The sequence below is a fragment of the Pongo pygmaeus genome, chromosome 6 (assembly GCF_028885625.2).
Source record: "Pongo pygmaeus isolate AG05252 chromosome 6, NHGRI_mPonPyg2-v2.0_pri, whole genome shotgun sequence".
In the NCBI taxonomy this organism is placed as follows: domain Eukaryota; kingdom Metazoa; phylum Chordata; class Mammalia; order Primates; family Hominidae; genus Pongo; species Pongo pygmaeus.
Genome location: NC_072379.2, coordinates 30,937,313 through 30,955,791, shown reverse-complemented (window position 1 = coordinate 30,955,791; position 18,479 = coordinate 30,937,313). Strand labels below are relative to the sequence as shown.

At 47.5% G+C, this 18,479-nt stretch overlaps 1 protein-coding gene across 1 annotated transcript in view; it reads right to left on the bottom strand.

Annotated features, from left to right (window-relative positions):
- LOC129041507 (protein sidekick-1-like) overlaps positions 1 to 18,009 on the bottom strand; it is a 55,253-nt gene extending 37,244 nt beyond the window's left edge. Inside the window, exons 1-7 of the mRNA XM_054497050.1 lie at positions 17,922 to 18,009; positions 15,508 to 15,695; positions 6,265 to 6,386; positions 5,058 to 5,122; positions 4,624 to 4,739; positions 2,621 to 2,810; positions 298 to 390 (exon numbers count right to left, since the gene is read on the bottom strand). Of these exons, the coding sequence (XP_054353025.1) occupies positions 298 to 390; positions 2,621 to 2,810; positions 4,624 to 4,739; positions 5,058 to 5,122; positions 6,265 to 6,386; positions 15,508 to 15,695; positions 17,922 to 18,009 (862 nt within the window). The remainder of the gene's footprint in view (positions 1 to 297; positions 391 to 2,620; positions 2,811 to 4,623; positions 4,740 to 5,057; positions 5,123 to 6,264; positions 6,387 to 15,507; positions 15,696 to 17,921) is intronic.
- Positions 18,010 to 18,479: the final 470 nt, after the last annotated feature.

Genomic DNA, 18,479 nt, shown 5'->3' with positions numbered 1-18,479 from the left:
GGTCTTGCACTCTCTCCCAAGCTGGAGTGCAGTGATGCAATCTTGGCTCACTGCAACCTCAACCTCCTGGGCTCAAGCGATCCTCCCACCTCAGCCTCCCAAGTAGCTGGGACCAACAGGTGCATGCCATCATGCCCGGCTAATAGTTTGAATATTTTCTTTGGAGAGATGGGGTCTCACAATGTTGCCCAGGCTGGTCTTGAACTCCTGGGCTCAAGCAATCCACCTGCCTCGGTCTCCCAAGGTGCTGGGATGACAGGCCTGAGCCACCACGCCCGGCCACTGCCGCTGCCTTACCCAGGATGATGCCGTTGGGCTCCTCCGGAGGTTGCCACACAATCCGCACGGAGGTGAGTCTCACTTCGGGGAACACGAGCCTCACTGGTAGGCCTGGGGATGAAGGGAAAACCACAGGGATTCAGATGTCAAGACAATGTTCCTTGGGTGCGTGACAGGTTACACAGGATTCCGAGGGTCAGCTGGCTGCAGTAACTACCACAGGCTACACTGTCGTGGGTTTAGAACCCTCTAAAGTTTTGGACTGCTGACTTTTGGAACGTCACTGGTAGTGTGGCTCCCTAAAGATCTTGAGCAAACACTTCCCTTTAAACCCTGCCTGTCTGCTTTCCAAGACTCAAAAGCAGGGTTCACGAACTATGCCAGAAATAGTGTGAGTGTAACCAGCCTACCAGGACACAAGTAGACCAGTCACTAAATGACTCTGAGAGCAAACATCAGGTTGAGAGGAAGGATTTCCCTCATCTGAGCTTGGATTCCCTTACTGGGTTTGACATCTGCAAAGCAGGTGGTAGATGAGGCGGCCTGAAGTTCCTCCCAACTCTAACAGAGGTTACAATTTCTGATGAAATAACATGTTTATCCTCAATCATTTCTCTCATAGGCATGCCACCTCTCTCCTGCATCATCCTAGATAATTAAGAGTTGATGTGCACAAATGCATATAATAATTCTTGTATGTGGTTCGGTGCACCAATAATTCAAAAAGCAGCTAGGTGTGGTGGAACTGCTGAATAATAGGGTCGTGGCCCTCATAAAATACATTTACTTAAACGAACAGGCAAGTAAGTGTGTGGCCAATATGAGAGCTTCTTGTTGGAATTAATAACTGACTGATTCCCAGGTAAGAGGCAATGGGCATGAAACAATCAATATGAAAATAAGAGGATGTATGTTCGTCGTTCTGGGCCGCTGACATCTGTCCCTGGCTATGAAGCTGGGAACAGTATTTTAAATTCTGAACGTGTGTTATGATGCCTATTTTGGGGTGAAATAAATGTCTGAAGGAGGCCACAGGCTCCTAACTAGGACTAAGTCACAGATATGCAAATGCTGACTTCAGTCTTAAGTAGCATTGCTCCCCTGAGCCCTCTCCCAGGCTGTTTATGGGGATTATGCTGGAAAGCAGAGGAGGAAAGCATGTCTATAGGAGCACTGTGGGAGAGGAAGCAGCGGCATTCCAGGACTCACCAGCGCCTGCTTCAGGAGGGAACAGTTGCAGTGGGCCTGCTGTTACACACAGTTTCTAATAGGCCCCTTTTTACTTTCATCTGGGAAACCTGGAATACACTGGAGCAGGAGATAGTTTTGCAAGGAAACAACATCCACATTCCCATTCCCTCCTGGATCTCCCTCTAGCCTGAGACCTTGTGTCAGGGAAGGATGGACAAAGCCTTCTGCAGGGTTCCCGTCTCTTCCTGAGGCGAGGCGAGGATCAGGGGTGGCACTCTCTCAGCAACGTGGAGAGAATGCTTTCCACTTAGCAGTTAAGAGGACTTTTGGGCTCATTTAGTTACTCAGCAAAGATGCTTAAGAAAACCTAAAGGTGTTTCACCTCTTTAGCCACTCTGATCCCCACGGTGGGTGTTTTGGTGGGGGAGATCCGCATTTCTCTCGCTGACGTATTCATTACAGTCTGTTTAATAATGAAAATGTGAAGGCGCTAACCTTTACGTGTTTCACATCTGCGAAGTGGGAAAACATATTTACCAATGATTTAGAGTTCCATGAAAACAAAGCTGGCAAGGCGTGCTTGTTATTCAGGTCCAGAAACTCAGGGAGCTGGGGACCCTGGGCCATCAAACACGGGGCTTTCTATAACCTCTAATTACCTCCCACAATGCAAACAGTGAGACCAGGGCAGTACCGAGAGAATTAAGGCATGAGGTCCACTGTGGATTTTTTTAAACTATAGTAGTCCCCTCTTATCTGCAGTTTCAGTCATTTCCTGGGGGTCCTGGGATGTGTTGCTGGATAAGGGGGCACTACACGAGGTGTGTGGAGCCCCTGCCAAGAGGAGCGTCCACAGCTCACATCCACAGCTCAGACCCGCCCCAGCCCCTGCTGCCTCTCCCCAGCACTGCCCACGGCAGAGTTATGAGGGAAACTCAGCACAGGTTCATAATTAGGCTGTAAAAATCCACTCCAGGCTGAAATTGGCCATATAAGTGCTCAGTGACCGAAAAACAATTTTGTTTCCCTCAACTGCAAAAGAAAGTGGTTTGAAAATTAAGTTAAAAGCAACAACAATCTAAATTGTTTGCATTGGAAAGGCCAACCTGGGAGGCAGTGAGGCTCCCGAAGGCGCGAACCCTGGACCTACCATCGTCTTTGGTGTGCTCCAGGATGAGGGGCGTGCTGGGGACCCCGTTCCCGATGCGGGTGAACGCCAGCACCTGGAGCTCGCAGAGCACGAACTTGCGCAGGCCTGCCAGCTGGGCCGCCTGCGTGTGGTTCCCTCGCACGATGTGGCTCCTGGGCTCTGGATCCAGGTCTTTGGCCCGGAACAGGATCTGTGGTATCGACACAGCATGAGGGTTATGAGGAGGCGGGTGCCAGGAAGGACCGCCATGGCACGGGGCAGGCCCCCTTCATGAATCAAGGCCCAGCCAACTGTGCTTTCTCCCTGAGGATGGCTGTGTGCAGGGCTTGTGGATCTAATTTGTCCACACTTGCATTGGGGGAGGAAGGTGGTGGTGAAGTGACTGCGCTCCAGGGGAGCTTGAGTTAGTGCCCACGGCTTGGCAAGACTGCTGCCTGGTCATAATCTGCAAGATCTGAGGGCCCAACTGCAGCCATGCCAACCACAGCCACTAAAACAAAGACTCGATTATGAACACAGACACATTCTGCTTCCTGCCACAGGAGCCAGCAGCCCCCTGGGTTTTCCAGCCATGGAAGCTGGGTTCCTGCCCCAGAAGACCTGCTGTCCTCACACAGACCAGGAGCTCTGGCCTCCTTGGGCCATCTGCAGCTGTGCATGCTGTAGGCACCTCACCCCAAGCTGCTCTCCTCCAGGGCACCCCACCCCAAGCTGCTCTCCTCCAGGGGACCCCACCCCAAGCTGCTCTATTCCAGGGCACCCAACCCCAAGCTGCTCTCCTCCAGGGCACCCCACCCCAAGCTGCTCTCCTCCAGGGGACCCCACCCCAAGCTGCTCTATTCCAGGGCACCCTACCCCAACGTGCTCTCCTCCAGGGCACCCAACCCTAAGCTGCTCTCCTCCAGGGGACCCCACCCCAAGCTGCTCTCCTCCAGGGCACCCCACCCCAAGCTGCTCTGCTCCAGGGCCTCCTGCTAAGACCTCACTCAATGCCCACCTTCTCTGAACTGCTCCCTGAGATCGGGGACCTGGAAGGCCATAAAGGATAGCATCACCAGGGAGGTGTTTGAAAATAGCAGAGCAAGCGCGTTTCTCGGGGCCCCAGGAATGTGGTGTGAAGTTTTGGTCACTGAACCCCCTCAACGGGACTGCCATGTGTCACAGAGCCAGCAGGGTGTACTTAGAATGCCCGGGGAAGGGGGAAGACATGGGAGAGCAGGCGGGGAAAACAAAGAATAGGGATGTGAAGTATGGAAAGGTGGAGGAGGCACGCTCAAACCCCAGGGAGCAGCACTGAGACAAGCGTGGCCTCGCTGGCGGGGTCCCAAAAAGCTCATTCTGATGCTTGGCATTGCTGAGCCAAGGAGCAGATGGGGAGACAGAGCCTGTCGCCCCGAGTGATGGAACGAGGAATAGAAGGGGGTTTTAAAGGGGTGGGGTGGATGCATGGAAGATGGAACCCAGAAATGGCTCCCCAGAGAAGCTGGGACAGATTCAACCCTGCCAGCGGATGCCATTGCTAGGACCGTGATGACACACATAGAAACATGCACACAGCGATCCACCTCACCCAGCCCTTCACACGAGCAAGGTGTGCTGTGTAAAAGACCCACTGAACTCTCACACCAACCCTGGGACAAAGCTACCATCGTTATTCCCGTTTTACAAGCGGGGAGACACAAGCACAGGGTTTCAGTAACTGGCCCACAGCACCAAGGCCAGCCAGGGCAGAGCCAGGTGCAGGCCTGGAGGTCAGTTCCACTCCGGCTGTGCTTTTCTTCTGGTGCCCTGTTTTGGCGTTTGTGGTGTGGTTATACTGATGCCTAATTCCCAGGCTGCAATGAGGCTTAGATAAGACAACGGGATGTCTTAATAAAAATCACAAACTGGCTGGCACTGCAGATCTGTGGGAGAAGAGGAAGCTCGTTGCTTTGGGGGAATGGCACGTGCTCGCGTTTCCCCAGCCTACTCTTTAAGCAAAGGGAAGTCATCCCATCACATACCTTGTAGCCCAGTATGAGCCCATTCTGGTCCTGTTCTGGCACGGATGCCCACGTCAGTAAAATCTGGGTCGAGCTGACAGCCTCGGCTGACACGTTCTCAGGGACGGCTGAAGGAACTGCAAAGAACCAATGAAGTAGATGGGCATCCAAAATCTAGAGCGTCTACATATAAAGATCCAGCTTTCACCCAAATAATCAAGTTGTCCTTGAAATAGCAACGTATTCTGGGCATTTTGTAGTGATCAGATTAAACCTGCAGGAGTATAACGGACATGGAAATCTCTTTAATATTAGCAACAGATTCCATAAATCCTGGGTACTTAGCAGCTCAATTTTACCTGAGTCTACCCAGCAAGAAAAAAAAGATGCTTGGTCTGTTTGCTGTATTAACTTGTGGAAACTGCAGACTTTTATCTCAAATAGGAAATCCTGACTTTCAGACACACGCCAGTTCACTGACAGCTCTAAATGTGGTATTCCGTGATAGGGACAGGAGAGGCTAAAGAGAGGAGGGGACGTGAGGATTTACACAAAAGAAGGGGAAGGGAGGGTCGGTTGACTAGGTGCTTATCTGGTGCCTGTCTGTGCCAACTGCCTTCAGTTACATAATTGCATCTAATCCCGCAATAATCCCAATGAAGTAGGTATCATTACCCCTTTTCTACCGATCAGAAAACTAAAGGTGAGAAAATCCATTTATCCATTTCAATGAATGCTTTTCTACAAGGAGATGGGCAGCCGAGGCCAGCCATGCCATTCTTGACCCATACACATGTAAGAAAATTTTCTTTTCTTTTTTTTGAGACTGGAGTGCAGTGGTACAATCTCAGCTCACTGCAACTTCGCCTCCTGGGTTCAAGCCATTCTCCTGCCTCAGCCTCCCAAGTAGCTGGGATTACAGGCATGAGCCACCAAGTCTGGCTGATTTTTGTATTTTTAGTAGAGACGGGGTTTTACCATGTTGGCCAGGCTGGTCTCGAATGCCTGACCTCAAGTGATTTGTCCACCTCGGCCTCCCAAGTGCTGGGATTACAGGCGTGAGCCACCGTGCCCGGCCCACATGTAAGATCATTTTCTTACTTTCATGCAATCTCTCTTCTGTCTACAACATCACTGAACTAATTTGTCTTGATATTTTTGCACTGATTCAGATAAAATATGTATAAAAGCAGTGAAACTTTAAAAACAAGGGCATTATATTCTAGACAATCTCCATTTGCTTTGTTAATTTTCTTGTGGACCCATTTAAACTTCAAACACCATTCATATAGGAAAACCTGGACCTGAGCTAGCCCCCAGCAGTCAGGGAAGGCACTGTTTATAAACAGCATGGAGGAGTTGCTCTCAGCTGGACCTGAAGATCCCGCCATACTTCAGAGCCCCCACGGTTGAAAAAGGAGGAGAGACACTTCAAGTCCACCATGTCCCATTGAGGGGGTTCACTCTGCAGATGAAGCAACGGAGGTTCTGGGAGGTTACTGTTTGGTGGCAAAGTCTCCTTTTGAACTCAGGTGGTCTCCAGGATACCGAGGATAGCCTGGAGTGATGGAGTAAGGCCGGACTCAGGGTGGAAGCTGGAGATGCTGCTCTGATCACCTGTGCCTCAGTTGTCCCATTTGGGAAGGGCTAAGCCTGGCCTACCTTCCTTGCTTAAGAGTCTTCTCACTCTCCCCTCCTGGTGGCCAGCACTTGTTGGTCAGCAGGTGATCAATAGCTAGTTGTTTTGAAGAAAGTGAAAGGAGGATGCTATGACCAGTCCTAGCCTATAGAGTGAGAATGAAAGCAAACACTGAGGTGCCTGATAGGGCACTGACACACAGAAGTGAGTGGAAGCATCTGTTCCCTTCCCCTTCATAAGCCCTACTAGGGCTCCAAGAACAGCAGGATGCACGCATGCACCTCTGTAGCAGGAACACTTGTGGGGACTTCCTCTGCTCTTTCATAGACCCACTCATCTATCCATCCATCCATCCATCCATCCATCCATCCATAAATCAATCCATCCATCCAGTGATCCATCCATCCATTCATCCATTCACCCATCCATCCATTCACTCATCCATCCATCTATTCATCCATCTATCCATCCATCCACCCACCCATCACCCATCCATTCATCTACCCATCCATCCATCCATCCATCCATCCATCCATCCATTCATTCATCTATCCATTCACACATCCATCAATTCATTCCTCCATCCATCATCCATCTATCCATCTACACATCCATGCATCCATCACCCATTCATCCATCCACCCATCCATCCATTCATTCCTCCATCCATCATCCATCTATCCATCTACACATCCATGCATCCATCACCCATTCATCCATCCACCCATCCATCCATTCATTCCTCCATCCATCATCTATCCATCTACCCATCCATCCATCCACCCATCACCCATCCATCCATCCATAAATCGATCATTCCATCTATCCATCCATCCATTCACCCATCCATCCATTCACTCAACCATCCATCATCCATCCATTCATCCACCCATCACCCATCCATCCATCCATCTATTCATTCATCCATCCATTCACCCATCCATCCATTCACTCATCCATCCATCATCCATCCATACATCCAACCATCTACCAATCACCCATCCATCCATCTATCCATCCATCTACCATTCATCCATCCATCCATCCATCCACCCACCCATCCACTCATTCATTCATCTACTATCCATCCATCCATCCATTCACCCATCACCTATCCATCCATCCATTCACTCATCTATTCCTTCAGACATTCAGACTTCCTCATTACACAGAGACTGAGAGGGTGGCACTGTTAGTTAGTCTGAAGACAGAAAGTAACATGGTGGGGGACTTGCACAATAATGCAAACTATGACATTTAATGGCAAGATTTTCTACACAAGAGTAGTTTGATCTTTGTTATAGGTTGAACTTGTGCCCCCTGAATCCTTATTTTGTGATCCTAACCTCCGGTACCTCAGAAGGTGACCTTATTTGGAGACACAGTTGTCGCAGATGTAACTCGTTAAGATGCGGTCATACTGCATAGGGTGGGCCCCTGATCCAGTATGACTAGTGTCTGTATAAAAAAAGGAATTTGTCCACAGACACACAACAGGGAGAGTGCCATGGGAGGAGACAGACACACATGGAGAACTCCGTGGGGACATGGGAGAGAGGTTGCCCGAGCCACAGAACCACCAGATGCTGGAGAGGGGCCCAGGATAGATCCTTCCAAAGCCTTCAGGGGGATCATGGCCCTGCCAACACCTCCAGCTCAGATTCCACCTTCAAGAATGGTAACAGAATACATTTCTGTCATTTAAGCCACCCCGTTTGGGGCATTCTGCTATGACACGAACACAGTCTTTAAGACAATGCCAGGGTTCATGTGCATCCTAGAAGAGCTGTTCTCATGCTGTGTGGGAAGCTTCTCCCCTCACCACCACAAACAGGTGTTTCCCTAGACAAGGGAGGGGCAAGAAAGGACAGCCCCAAAGCAGGCCATAGCCTAACACGGCCAGCGGCTGAGGATGACTAAGCCTCAGGATGAGGGTCAGTGGCCACACCGCACCCTCACCACACCCTGTGGGGTCTCTGAAACCACAGAGGAACCCGCAGAGCAAAGGCTTGGGATGCCTGCCCCCAGGAAGGGGCATGCTCCCTGGTCCTGAGAGCCCTGGGAGGCAGCATCTCTCCCTCCCCTTCTCTCCCTACCATGCTGAGCACCTTCCCTGCATGGACATTAGATTGGCTGCTGGGTGTAGGTCAGTGAATGTGTCCACAAAATAGAAAAACCCCAGTGATGCCTGTCACTATAAAACCACTGTGAGCCCCCTTCTATTTTTGGAGGGAGATAATGCCAGCCAGTCCAATCTTCCCAAATATGTCAGCTGAGAGTCATTCATTCAGTTACTCAGTGCTTCTATGAAATAGTATCCATTTATTTGAGTAGAGAGGTATCATGGAAAGGGAATACTTGCAATGTTAAGTTTGCTCAGTTCTCCAAAGAGGAAGGGGGCTTGTCACAGATGCAGCCCCAAGTCCCTGGTGCCTTCCAGCTGTGGCTCCACCCGGTTCACTCCTGCTCCCTGGGCCTGCACAGAGCTCCCATAGGGTGTCTTAAATGCCACCATGGCTGTTACCAGGAAATGGTTTGCACATTGCTCATTTTATACAAAAGTTTGATAAACTGGGACCTTGAATCAACTATGAGCTAAAGGGGGCGCTAACATTAAAAAAAAATGTAAACCTACAACGTATCTGAATATATTTAGACTAAGGTAAGAACACCAAACACTGTATGCCCAAGACGCTGGTACCAGGTTCTAAAACCTCTGTCCCTGTCTGCAAAAAGAGAGGCCATTGTCATAGCAACACAAATGGTCCACTTCTGTAATCTTTAACTGCTTCCTGTGGGAAACTGTGAGTGCCCAATTCTCCCTATAGACCTACAAATCACAGCTGTTTTCCTAAGATGTGGTGGGATGAGCATGTATTTACTGGAAAGCCAACCCTGTCCTTGGAGAATGAGGGCAACCTGGGGATTGCAGCAATTCAGACACCAACCGGGCTTTGAACGCAGCTGAACTTCTCACGTGGAGATAGGGAGGTGAGGCAGCTAAAGCAAAGAAAATGGAAGAGTTCAGGATGGAAATTTCAGCGCATTTAAATCCTACGAGGACAAGATCTGCCATGGAGTTGCAAAGTTTTCAAGAATTGAAAAAGAAACCTCTTACCCATCATCTATTTTGAAGTAGATTCAACTCCCTTTCCAACCTGACATCTTACGTTTTGAGATGTTCTTGGGAATTTCCCTTTCATTAAAAACAAAGCCATTCCATGGCTTCTTTTCTCCTTCATTTTTTTCTCTCCCCTCTGTAGGATTTCACACTATGCAGCTTGCTGTTCCTCCTCATGTGGTCTCTCTTGGTTTTTAAGGCCTCATTTATCCTTAGAATATATAATAATATATCATAAGATGTCACAGAACCTGTTAAACTGCACTTCAAAACTGTAAACTTCATTGAAATGTGGCTCCGAGCATTCTGCTCTGTGTTCCCTGCATGTTTTCAGCACTCCCGCACACTGGGCCATTCCTAAGCTCCCAGGAGCTGCTATTTCCATTGAGGGGAGACTTATTTCAGACAAAGGGCAGTGGTTTTATTCTCTCTCCAATCCCTCTCCCTCTCCATCAGGTCCACTCACCATTCAGCCCTGGCAACCCCTTCACCTCCCCATCTCCTCCCTGCCTCCCCCCATCTCAAAAAAGGATCGAGTTTTCTGCTGGGGAGGGTAATTGTCAGATGTTAGTAGGGCCAGGGAAGGCACAAAGTCAAAACTGCTGCACCTGGGAGGGCCTTGCCAGTCAGAGGTGGGGAGATTCCCGGAGAAGAAGGCTGTGAAATCTCCGTTCTGATGAGCTAAACACAAGGAGAGGGAGCTGAAGTCCTGTAGCATCTGGGTCCCTGAGATTCCCCAGGTGGGAGGAGGGGCAGAGACGGAGCACCAGCACCAACCAGAAGAGAGAGTGGTCTAAGAGGGGTCCCTGGGAGCTCATTATTCCAGCATTCAACATGTCCAGAATCTGAAACATCCACATCTTGAAATGAAGATCAATAACCCAATTATAAAATTTTTGATGGAAACACGTGAACCAAAACTTCTTTTCCCAGAGCGATATGTGTTGCACCGAAGTTTCTAATTAAACACAAATTCAATTAAAAACTAAAAAATACCTTTCTGTAAGCTATAACCCTCAAAATAAGAAAGAATGTAATAACTGACAAAACAAAGCTTCAGTTGCAAGAACAATTCCTAATCTTCATCAAAATCTTCCCAACAAGTGAACAGAACATGAACTATGAACAGAAAAACAGTGAGGCTGATACTGTGGATTCTGCAAGGGCTCTATGGGATTCCCTCTAGCCACGTGTATCAGTCCATTTTCACACTGCAATAAATAAATACCCAAGACTGGGTAGTTTATAAAGGAAAGAGGTTTAATTGACTCACAGTTACACATGGCTGGGGAGGCCTCAGGATTACAATCGTGGTGGAAGGTGAAGGGGAAGCAAGGAACTTCTTCCCATGCCAGCAGGAGAGAGAAGAGAGAGTAAAGGAGGAAGAGCCCCTTATAAGACCATCAGATCTTGTGAGAACTCACTCACTATCATGAGAACAGCATGGCAGAAATTGCCCCCATGAGCCAATCACCTCCCACCAGGTCCCTCCCTTGACATGTGGAGATTACAATTTGAGATGAGATTTGGGTGGGGACACCAAGCCAAACCATATCACCATACATGCTACAATCAGCTAGGACAAAGGTAAATCCACTTGCTTCTTTTGATACAAAATCTATATCTCAGTATTAATTAAAACATAGCAGCATCTATAAAAATAAACAACATTGCTAGAGAAAGTCTCCTCAGGGTTCTTGTGTAAAAGATGATACCAGATTGTCTGAAAAGAACAAAGTCAGAAGAAAAACCCTGGAATACATTTACACATAAAATATTATCCTCTGCATTTTCTTGACTACTATAAAGACAGGTTTCCAACAGCTGGAAACGTCTGTTAAAAAAAAAAAAAAAGAGTCTCAAATCAGCAGTTTTGCCACAGGTTTCCTTTTTTTTTCTTTCTTTCTTTTTTTTTTTTAAAAAAAGAGTGTTCTTGGCCGGGTGTGGTGGCTTATGCCTGTAATCCCAGCACCTTGGGAAACCAAGGTGGGCAGATCACTTGAGGTCAGGAGTTCAAGACCAGCCTGGCCAACATGGTGAAACCCCATCTCTACTAAAAATACAAAATTAGCCAGTCATGGTGGTGGGCACCTGTAATCGCAGCTACTTGGGAGGCTAAGGCAGGAGAATCACTTGCACCCAGGAAGCAGAGGTTGCAGTGAGCCAAGATCATGCCACTGCACTCCAGCCCAGATGACAGAGTGAGACTCCATCTCAAAAAAAAGGGTATTATTTGAAATATTATCAAAATGATATTTCTATTTTGATTAAATTGTCTTCATTTTTATATAGCATTTACTTTACTGTTTTCTGAATAAAATCCTGGAAGATTAGTTTAGCTGGGTGTAAAATTTGAGGTTGGCAGTTATTCGCTTTCAGCTCCTTCAAGATTACTATCTCATTGTCTTCTGGCCTCTGCTATTCCTGAATAGTCACCTCAGTCAAATGGTCTTGCCTTTGTGATTATCTCCCTTTCACTCCCACTGTCTTTAAGATTTTCTCTTTGGCATTTTACAGTTGTACCAAATACATTTTGGTATGAATTCAGTTTTATTTACTCTACTCGGGATTGGTATTTCTTCAGTCTTATAAATAATGCTTTCCATCAACCCTGGAATTTCTCAGCTATTATCTCTGTGTATTTTGTACTCTCATCTTCTTCCTCTTTTGAGTCCTATTAGCTATGTGGTAGATCTCATTCTGTTCTTCATGTCTTTTAATCTCTTTATTTTCAATCTTATGTCTTTATGTTGTTTTAAGAGTTATTTACTCAAATCTAGCTTCTAATTTGGTAATTCTCTTTTTGGCAGCGTCTAAACTGCTTTCATTTTCAATGATTGTGTCCCATTTATTTTTTCTAAAAAAAAATCTGCTTTAAGAAATGGTACCTTAATCTTTACTTAAAATGTTAATGCTTTATTTTACTAAGACTTTAATAATTTAAAATGTAGTTATTATATATTTTCTCTCAGACTTGTATGTATTTTAATGTAATTGAAGCCCTCTGTCTTTCTCTCCTTTTTTAAAGCTGGTCATTTTTACTCACGGCAAATTATTGCCTGTGTGCTTGACAATTGTGATTCATCTTTAAAAAGGTTTGATTTTTATTTTGGATGATTTGGCTTTGGCAATATCTCTCCAGAGAGGAATCATTTTTGCTTCTGTTGATTGCCCAGATGGTCTGGCCTGAAACCATGTTTCTTTAGTTTTTTGTGTATTTTCTTTTTGTTTTATTTTTGGAGGAGAGTAAAATCCTTTATTGGGGTATGATATGTAACTATTTCAGGAAGAGTTGATCACTGTTTTCCCTGAGGGTAAGAAGATATTATACACAGATTTTCTAGGCCTTCTAACCATAGGCAAAGTGTACAATCTATGAGCCATACTTATTATTTTTTTTAGAGACAGGGTCTTGCTCTGTCACCCACGCTGGAGTGCAGGGGTGTGATCATAGCTCATGGCAGGCTCGACTTCCTGGGCTGAAGCAGTCCTCCTGCCTCAGACTCCCAAGTAGCTGGGACTACAGGCACGTGCTACCATGCCTGGCTAATTTTCTGTAGTTTTTATTTTTATTTTGTAGAGATGGGGTCTCACTATGTTGCCCAGGCTGGTCTCAAGCTCCTGGTAATCCTCCTGCCTATGCCTCCCAAAGTGTTGGGATTATAGGTACGAATCGCAGCCCCCAGCCCATATTTATTTTAATAACATTTTATCTGTATAAAATTAATCTCAGGAAGGCTGAGCTTTTTTTTAAAGCCTTATTGTGAGATTATTAATATATCACACAATTCCCCTAAATTGTACAATCCAACGTTTTTTTTTAGTGAATTCAGAGTTGTGTAATCATCATCACGATGAACTTTGGAACATCTCATCATCCCCAAAAGAAGCTCTGTTTCCATCACCAATCCCTTCCCATTCCTCTCAAACGCTCTCTCTTAGTCTAGGAAACCACGAATTTATTTTCTGCCTCTCTAGATTTGCCTATTCTAGATGTTTCCTACAAACAGAATCATACAATATGTGGTCTCTTGTGCCTTGTCTCTTTCACTTAGCCTAATGTTTTCAAGGTTCATCCACACTGTAGCATGTATCAGAATTCCATCCCTTTTTATTGCTGAATCATCCATTGAATGCATGGACCATATTTTATTTATCCATTTGTCAACTGAGGGATATTTTGGTTGTTTCCACTTTTTTGGCTACTGTGGATAAAGCTGCTATGAACATTTATGTGCAAGATTTTGTGTAGACATATGTTTTCTGTTCTCTTGGGTACATACCTAGGAGTAGAGTTGCTTTGTTGCGTGGTGACTCCCTGCTCAACCTCCTGAGGAATGCCAACTGTTTTCCAACGTTTCTGAATCATTTAATACCCCCATCAGCAATGTACGAGCGTTCCAATTTCTCTATGCCCACCAATACCTGTTATTGTCCAACTTTTCTTATTTTAGCCATCTTATTTTAGGAGTGTGAAGTGATATCTCGTTGCGGCTTAGATTTGCATTTCCCTAACAGTTAATGATGTTGAGCATGTTTTCATGTGCTTGCTGGCCATTTGTAAATCTCCTTGGGAGGAATGTCTATGCAGATCCTTTGCCCAGTTTTTAATTGGGTCATTTTTCTTTTTGTTGTGAAGTCTTTATATATTCTAGATATAAATCCCTCGTGAGATACATAATTTGCAAATATTTTCTTCCATTTGGGGAGTTTTTTTCATTTCCTTTATGACTTTCTTTGAAGCATAAAAGTTTTCATTCTGATGAGGTCTAATGTATCTACTTTTTCTTTAGTTGCTTGTGCTTTTGGTTTCTGGAACCAAATGTTACATTAATTTCTGTTCTGGGAGTTCCTGGGCCATTCATATGAGGCAAATTCAAAACCCAGTCCCGAGCTGGGCACAGGACTCAGACTGACTTTTCATTCTCTACTCAGAGTCCAGGTAGACATACAGTCAAACCGCTGCAGGCAGAGTTTCAGCCTCTCCTAGGAAGGAGGGAAAGGCCTTCAAGAGCCATGTCTCAAGTGCAGGAGTTTAGGCCCTAACTCTCCCCTTACACAGATTCAAAGCTGACTCTCATGTTACTGCATGGCCTGCCGAGTGTATCTACAGTTCCCGGTGGCACCTGCAGACACACTGGATGCATGCTGGTGCCCACAGTGTACTGGGCACTGCTGGGCCCAGGACCAGGGTGCAGACTCCTTACCCCAGGTCCTGAAACCACCAGGAAAGATCCAACCTGATCCTATCCCACCCAGGGCAGCTGCAGCACCAGCCCAGCACTTCCTGCTGAACTCTTTCTAGTTCCTGTTATGCTTCTGACACCTGAGGATTTCCCTGTTTTTCTTATGAGTGTGTTGATGAATTCATTTATTTACTTATTTTTTAGAGGCATAATCCTGCTCTGTTGGCCAGGCTGGAATGCAGTGGCGCGATCATAGCTCAGTGCAGCCTCAAACTCCCAGGCCCAAGCCATCTTTCTGCCTCAGCCTCCCAAGTAGCTGGGACTACAGGTGCATGCCACCACACCTAATTTTTGTATTTTTTGTAGAGATGGGGTCTCACTATGTTGCCTAGGCTGGTCTTGAACTCCTGGACTCAAGCTATCCTCCAGACTCAGCTTCCCAAAGTGCTGGGATTACAGGTGTGAGCCACCCTGCCCGGCCAATACATTTAAGATTCCAGAAAGTTATATTTTATCCATAAGTTTTTGTTGGTTATGGCAGAAGTTTTAATTCTGAAAAACTATTTTCTTGGCCTGCCTTTTACTGGATTTAGAACGAACTTCTCGAGTTCTCTCCTTTGTCACAAAGATTCAGACCGTGAAGATAACGGAGATTTTTGAAATCCACATGACCACAATCCCAGGCTGTGTGTGGGTGCATCTCCACCTTTCCTTTGGAACGTAATGAAAGCTTCAGTCTGAAGGAGAACTGAGAGACACCAGGCCCAGCCCTGCTGCTTGGGCAGTTCCCTCCTGAAACACTGGTCCTCTCAGAAGCACACTGGTTGTCACCATGGCTGCTCTTCCGGGGCTCTCACTGGTGGGCTCCATGGTTCACGCCATGCCCTAAGAGCATTCCCACATGGCCATGGTTCTGCTTCTCCCTGCTACTGCTTAAGAGTCCTCCCGTCTACCCTCACCTCCTGCCCTCTGAGAAGAGTAGGAAGAAATAAAGCCACAAAGTGGCACAGGAGCTTTTGCTTGGTGCTGGTGGCTGAAAGTGGACCAGCGTTGAGGAAACCCAGGGGACTTCTGTGGGTTGCAACCCACTGTGCATTACAGTAACCTACAAGGGCAGTGGCAGGTTCAGACCTGTCACCAGCGGGACCTGGGGAATGAGCAAGAAAGGATGAGAGGAGCCTTTATCCAGAGCTTCCCAGGCCCTTCTGCGCTGTGGCACACAGAGCGGGTGGCACCTGCAGATACACTGGGTACATGCTGGTGCCCTCGGTGTGCTGGGCGCTGCTGGGCCCAAGCCCAGGGTGCAGACTCCTCACCCCGGCCTGGCTGCCTCAAGGGTGGAGGGGTGGTGTTGGACACACCTGCACCCATCGCAGCACCTGGCACGGATAAGATGAGCGTTAGGAAGAGCACTGCCCAGGGCTCCAAGGCCCCTTTCCTTATTGCTGGGAGCTGATCTACGTCCTCACTCCAGCTGTCCTCAGAGGCCGCCCTCCCACCTCGGCACCACCATCTATGTTTCCCTCTTCATCTTTAGAGCAGACAGCCAGGCCCGGGAGCCCTGGGCCCCCCAAGTGTCTATGCTTTCCTCCCTTTTAAACTCCTCTGTCCTGAGGATGGCAGCCCCCCAAAGCCACCTCCAGCCATGCCAACAGGCCTTGTGCCCCCACATCCTCCACCTCCTCCTGCTGACTCTGCTAGGTTTTCTCTGATACCCATCATGCACTTGGCTTCCTAGCTCATCTTTCTGTCCATTTCCCATCAAAGTCACTCTGAGTTCCAACTGTGTCTCCTAAGGCAGTTTCCAGCATCTAGCAAGTTAATTAATTTTTCTATTGAAAACAACAACAGGGGGACTGTCTCTTTGCATGGCATCGTAGCACAGGGACAGAAGCAGGGAGGCTCTGGGTTGCAGAGAGGGCAGGTCCGGGGCATTTCTGAGGACTCTGGGATGGAAACAGCTGTGGGCAGGCCCTGGCCGTCTCTTGACTCCCCAGCTTCAAGGGCGATTCTGTGCCCTGGGAGCCTCAAGGAAAGGAGGACTCGTGCTGGGCTCAGGAGCTGTCTCCAGGAAACAGAGCCATGTCTACGACAGCCAAAACAATGGAGCCGAATATTCTCATTAACGCAGAGAGTCAGAGAAGAGAAGGAAAAGAGAGCGAATTACAGGGTTTGACATCAATAAGCAAAATGGATCTAGGCTCCCTGGGGGAAGGAGTGGGGGAGTCTTGTTCTTTTCCTCTGGCCACTGACCCAGTTCACCATCTCAACCCTTCATACCTCCTCCTCATCCCATGTCTGGACAAAGGTCAGGAATTTAAGTTGTATTTCTAACAGCCTAGGTTAGTCCAGAATGAACAGCCCCTCCATCTATCAAGCACAAGCTGTGACTCTCATCCAAGAAGCCTGGGGCAGAGGTGCAGCTGGTTCATTCCTTCTCCAGACAGAACCTCACTAATTCAGATTAGACTGAAGGGACCGGGGTCAGGTGACAGTGAGTCCTTCATGAGCGTTAATTGCCGTCCTTCCCTTGGGTTTCTAAAAATTCAAGGAGAGGGGCAAGAAAAGCTCCTCTGACCCACACTTGGCCAGTGGAAGTTAGTCCACAAAGCCTAGAAGATTAGGCAGCCACTTTCAGCATTAGCACAGTGCAGCAGAGGTCTGCTCAAGGTTGGCCAAAAACACTGCTCCATTTCTTCCTGGCAACTGGCAGAGCCCCATGACTGAGCCCCAAGAAGATGAACAGAGTGACGTTCCACTCCTGAACAGGTCTGAAGAGGCCCATTCTTTGCCTTCTTTTCCCTGCTGGCAGTTGGGTGCAGAAGGAGATTAGTCCCACAGAACGGTAGAACCTGGGTCCCTGAATCACCTCGTGGAAGAGAGCCACCTGCCAAACAGGAACGCCCACCTTAGACCACAATATGAGTGAGAAATAAACTCCTATTATGTTCAAGCAATTAAACTTTTGGAGGCCTATTTATTACCACAGGCTAGATTATTAACATACTACCTCTATTAATTTGTGACAAGAAGGTCCTGAATACCTTGTATTTTAAAGATTCCCCATAGGAACTTTACACACTCTTGCTTTTCATCATTGTTAGCGAAAATTATCCCTAATTTTCCCTAATAGTAATGTGAGTCGAGCCCCTGTTGGAAATCATCACCAGTTTCCAATGAATGGCTTGGGGCCCTAATGAAATCAGACAGAAATTCCTGCCGAGTCTGGCCAAACCCAGGATTAGGAAAGCTCCAAGACAGACACAAGTGGGACAGGCCAATGAGACGCCACTAGCCTGGGATCTGGAGGCTCAGGGGCACTCAGCCCCATCTCTAATGCGGTGTCTCCAGGACGGGAATCGCCTTCCCTCACCTGACTCCCGCGTCCGGCCCCGCACCACCTCGCTCCACGGCCCGGCCCCGACGGCGTTGAAGGCCTGCATCTGCAGCTCGTATTCCATCCACTCCTCCAGCTCCTCGATGGTGAATTCTCTCTCCAGCCGGTCACTGACGACTTAGGCCAGTGCTGAGGACTGGAGGTCTGAGCGCCAGTACTTAATCCTGTAGCCCACGGACTTAGGGTTCCCATTGTACTGAGAATCCAGCAGGGGCTAGTAATAAACGAGGGGCCGCGATGAGCTGACATCTCAGAACTGCCACCCTCACAGGTTGTAAGGGATGGGCCTGTCCTGTGAGGCCAACTCCGTGGAGGGGGCGTTCCTAGGGGAAATAGTCTTAGAAGCATCTACTTTATTCTTCCCTGAAACTTTTGTTCTGTGAATTAAATGAAACCCTGTCAGTAACTTTGGCTGCATATAATTTCTTTTAATACATGTGGCTTAATTTTGTGGGCAAATGTTCTGATTAAATATCAGGCTGGCTCTCTTACAAATATTGAGTATTGGTTCCATGTTGACCTAGCTTAAGGACT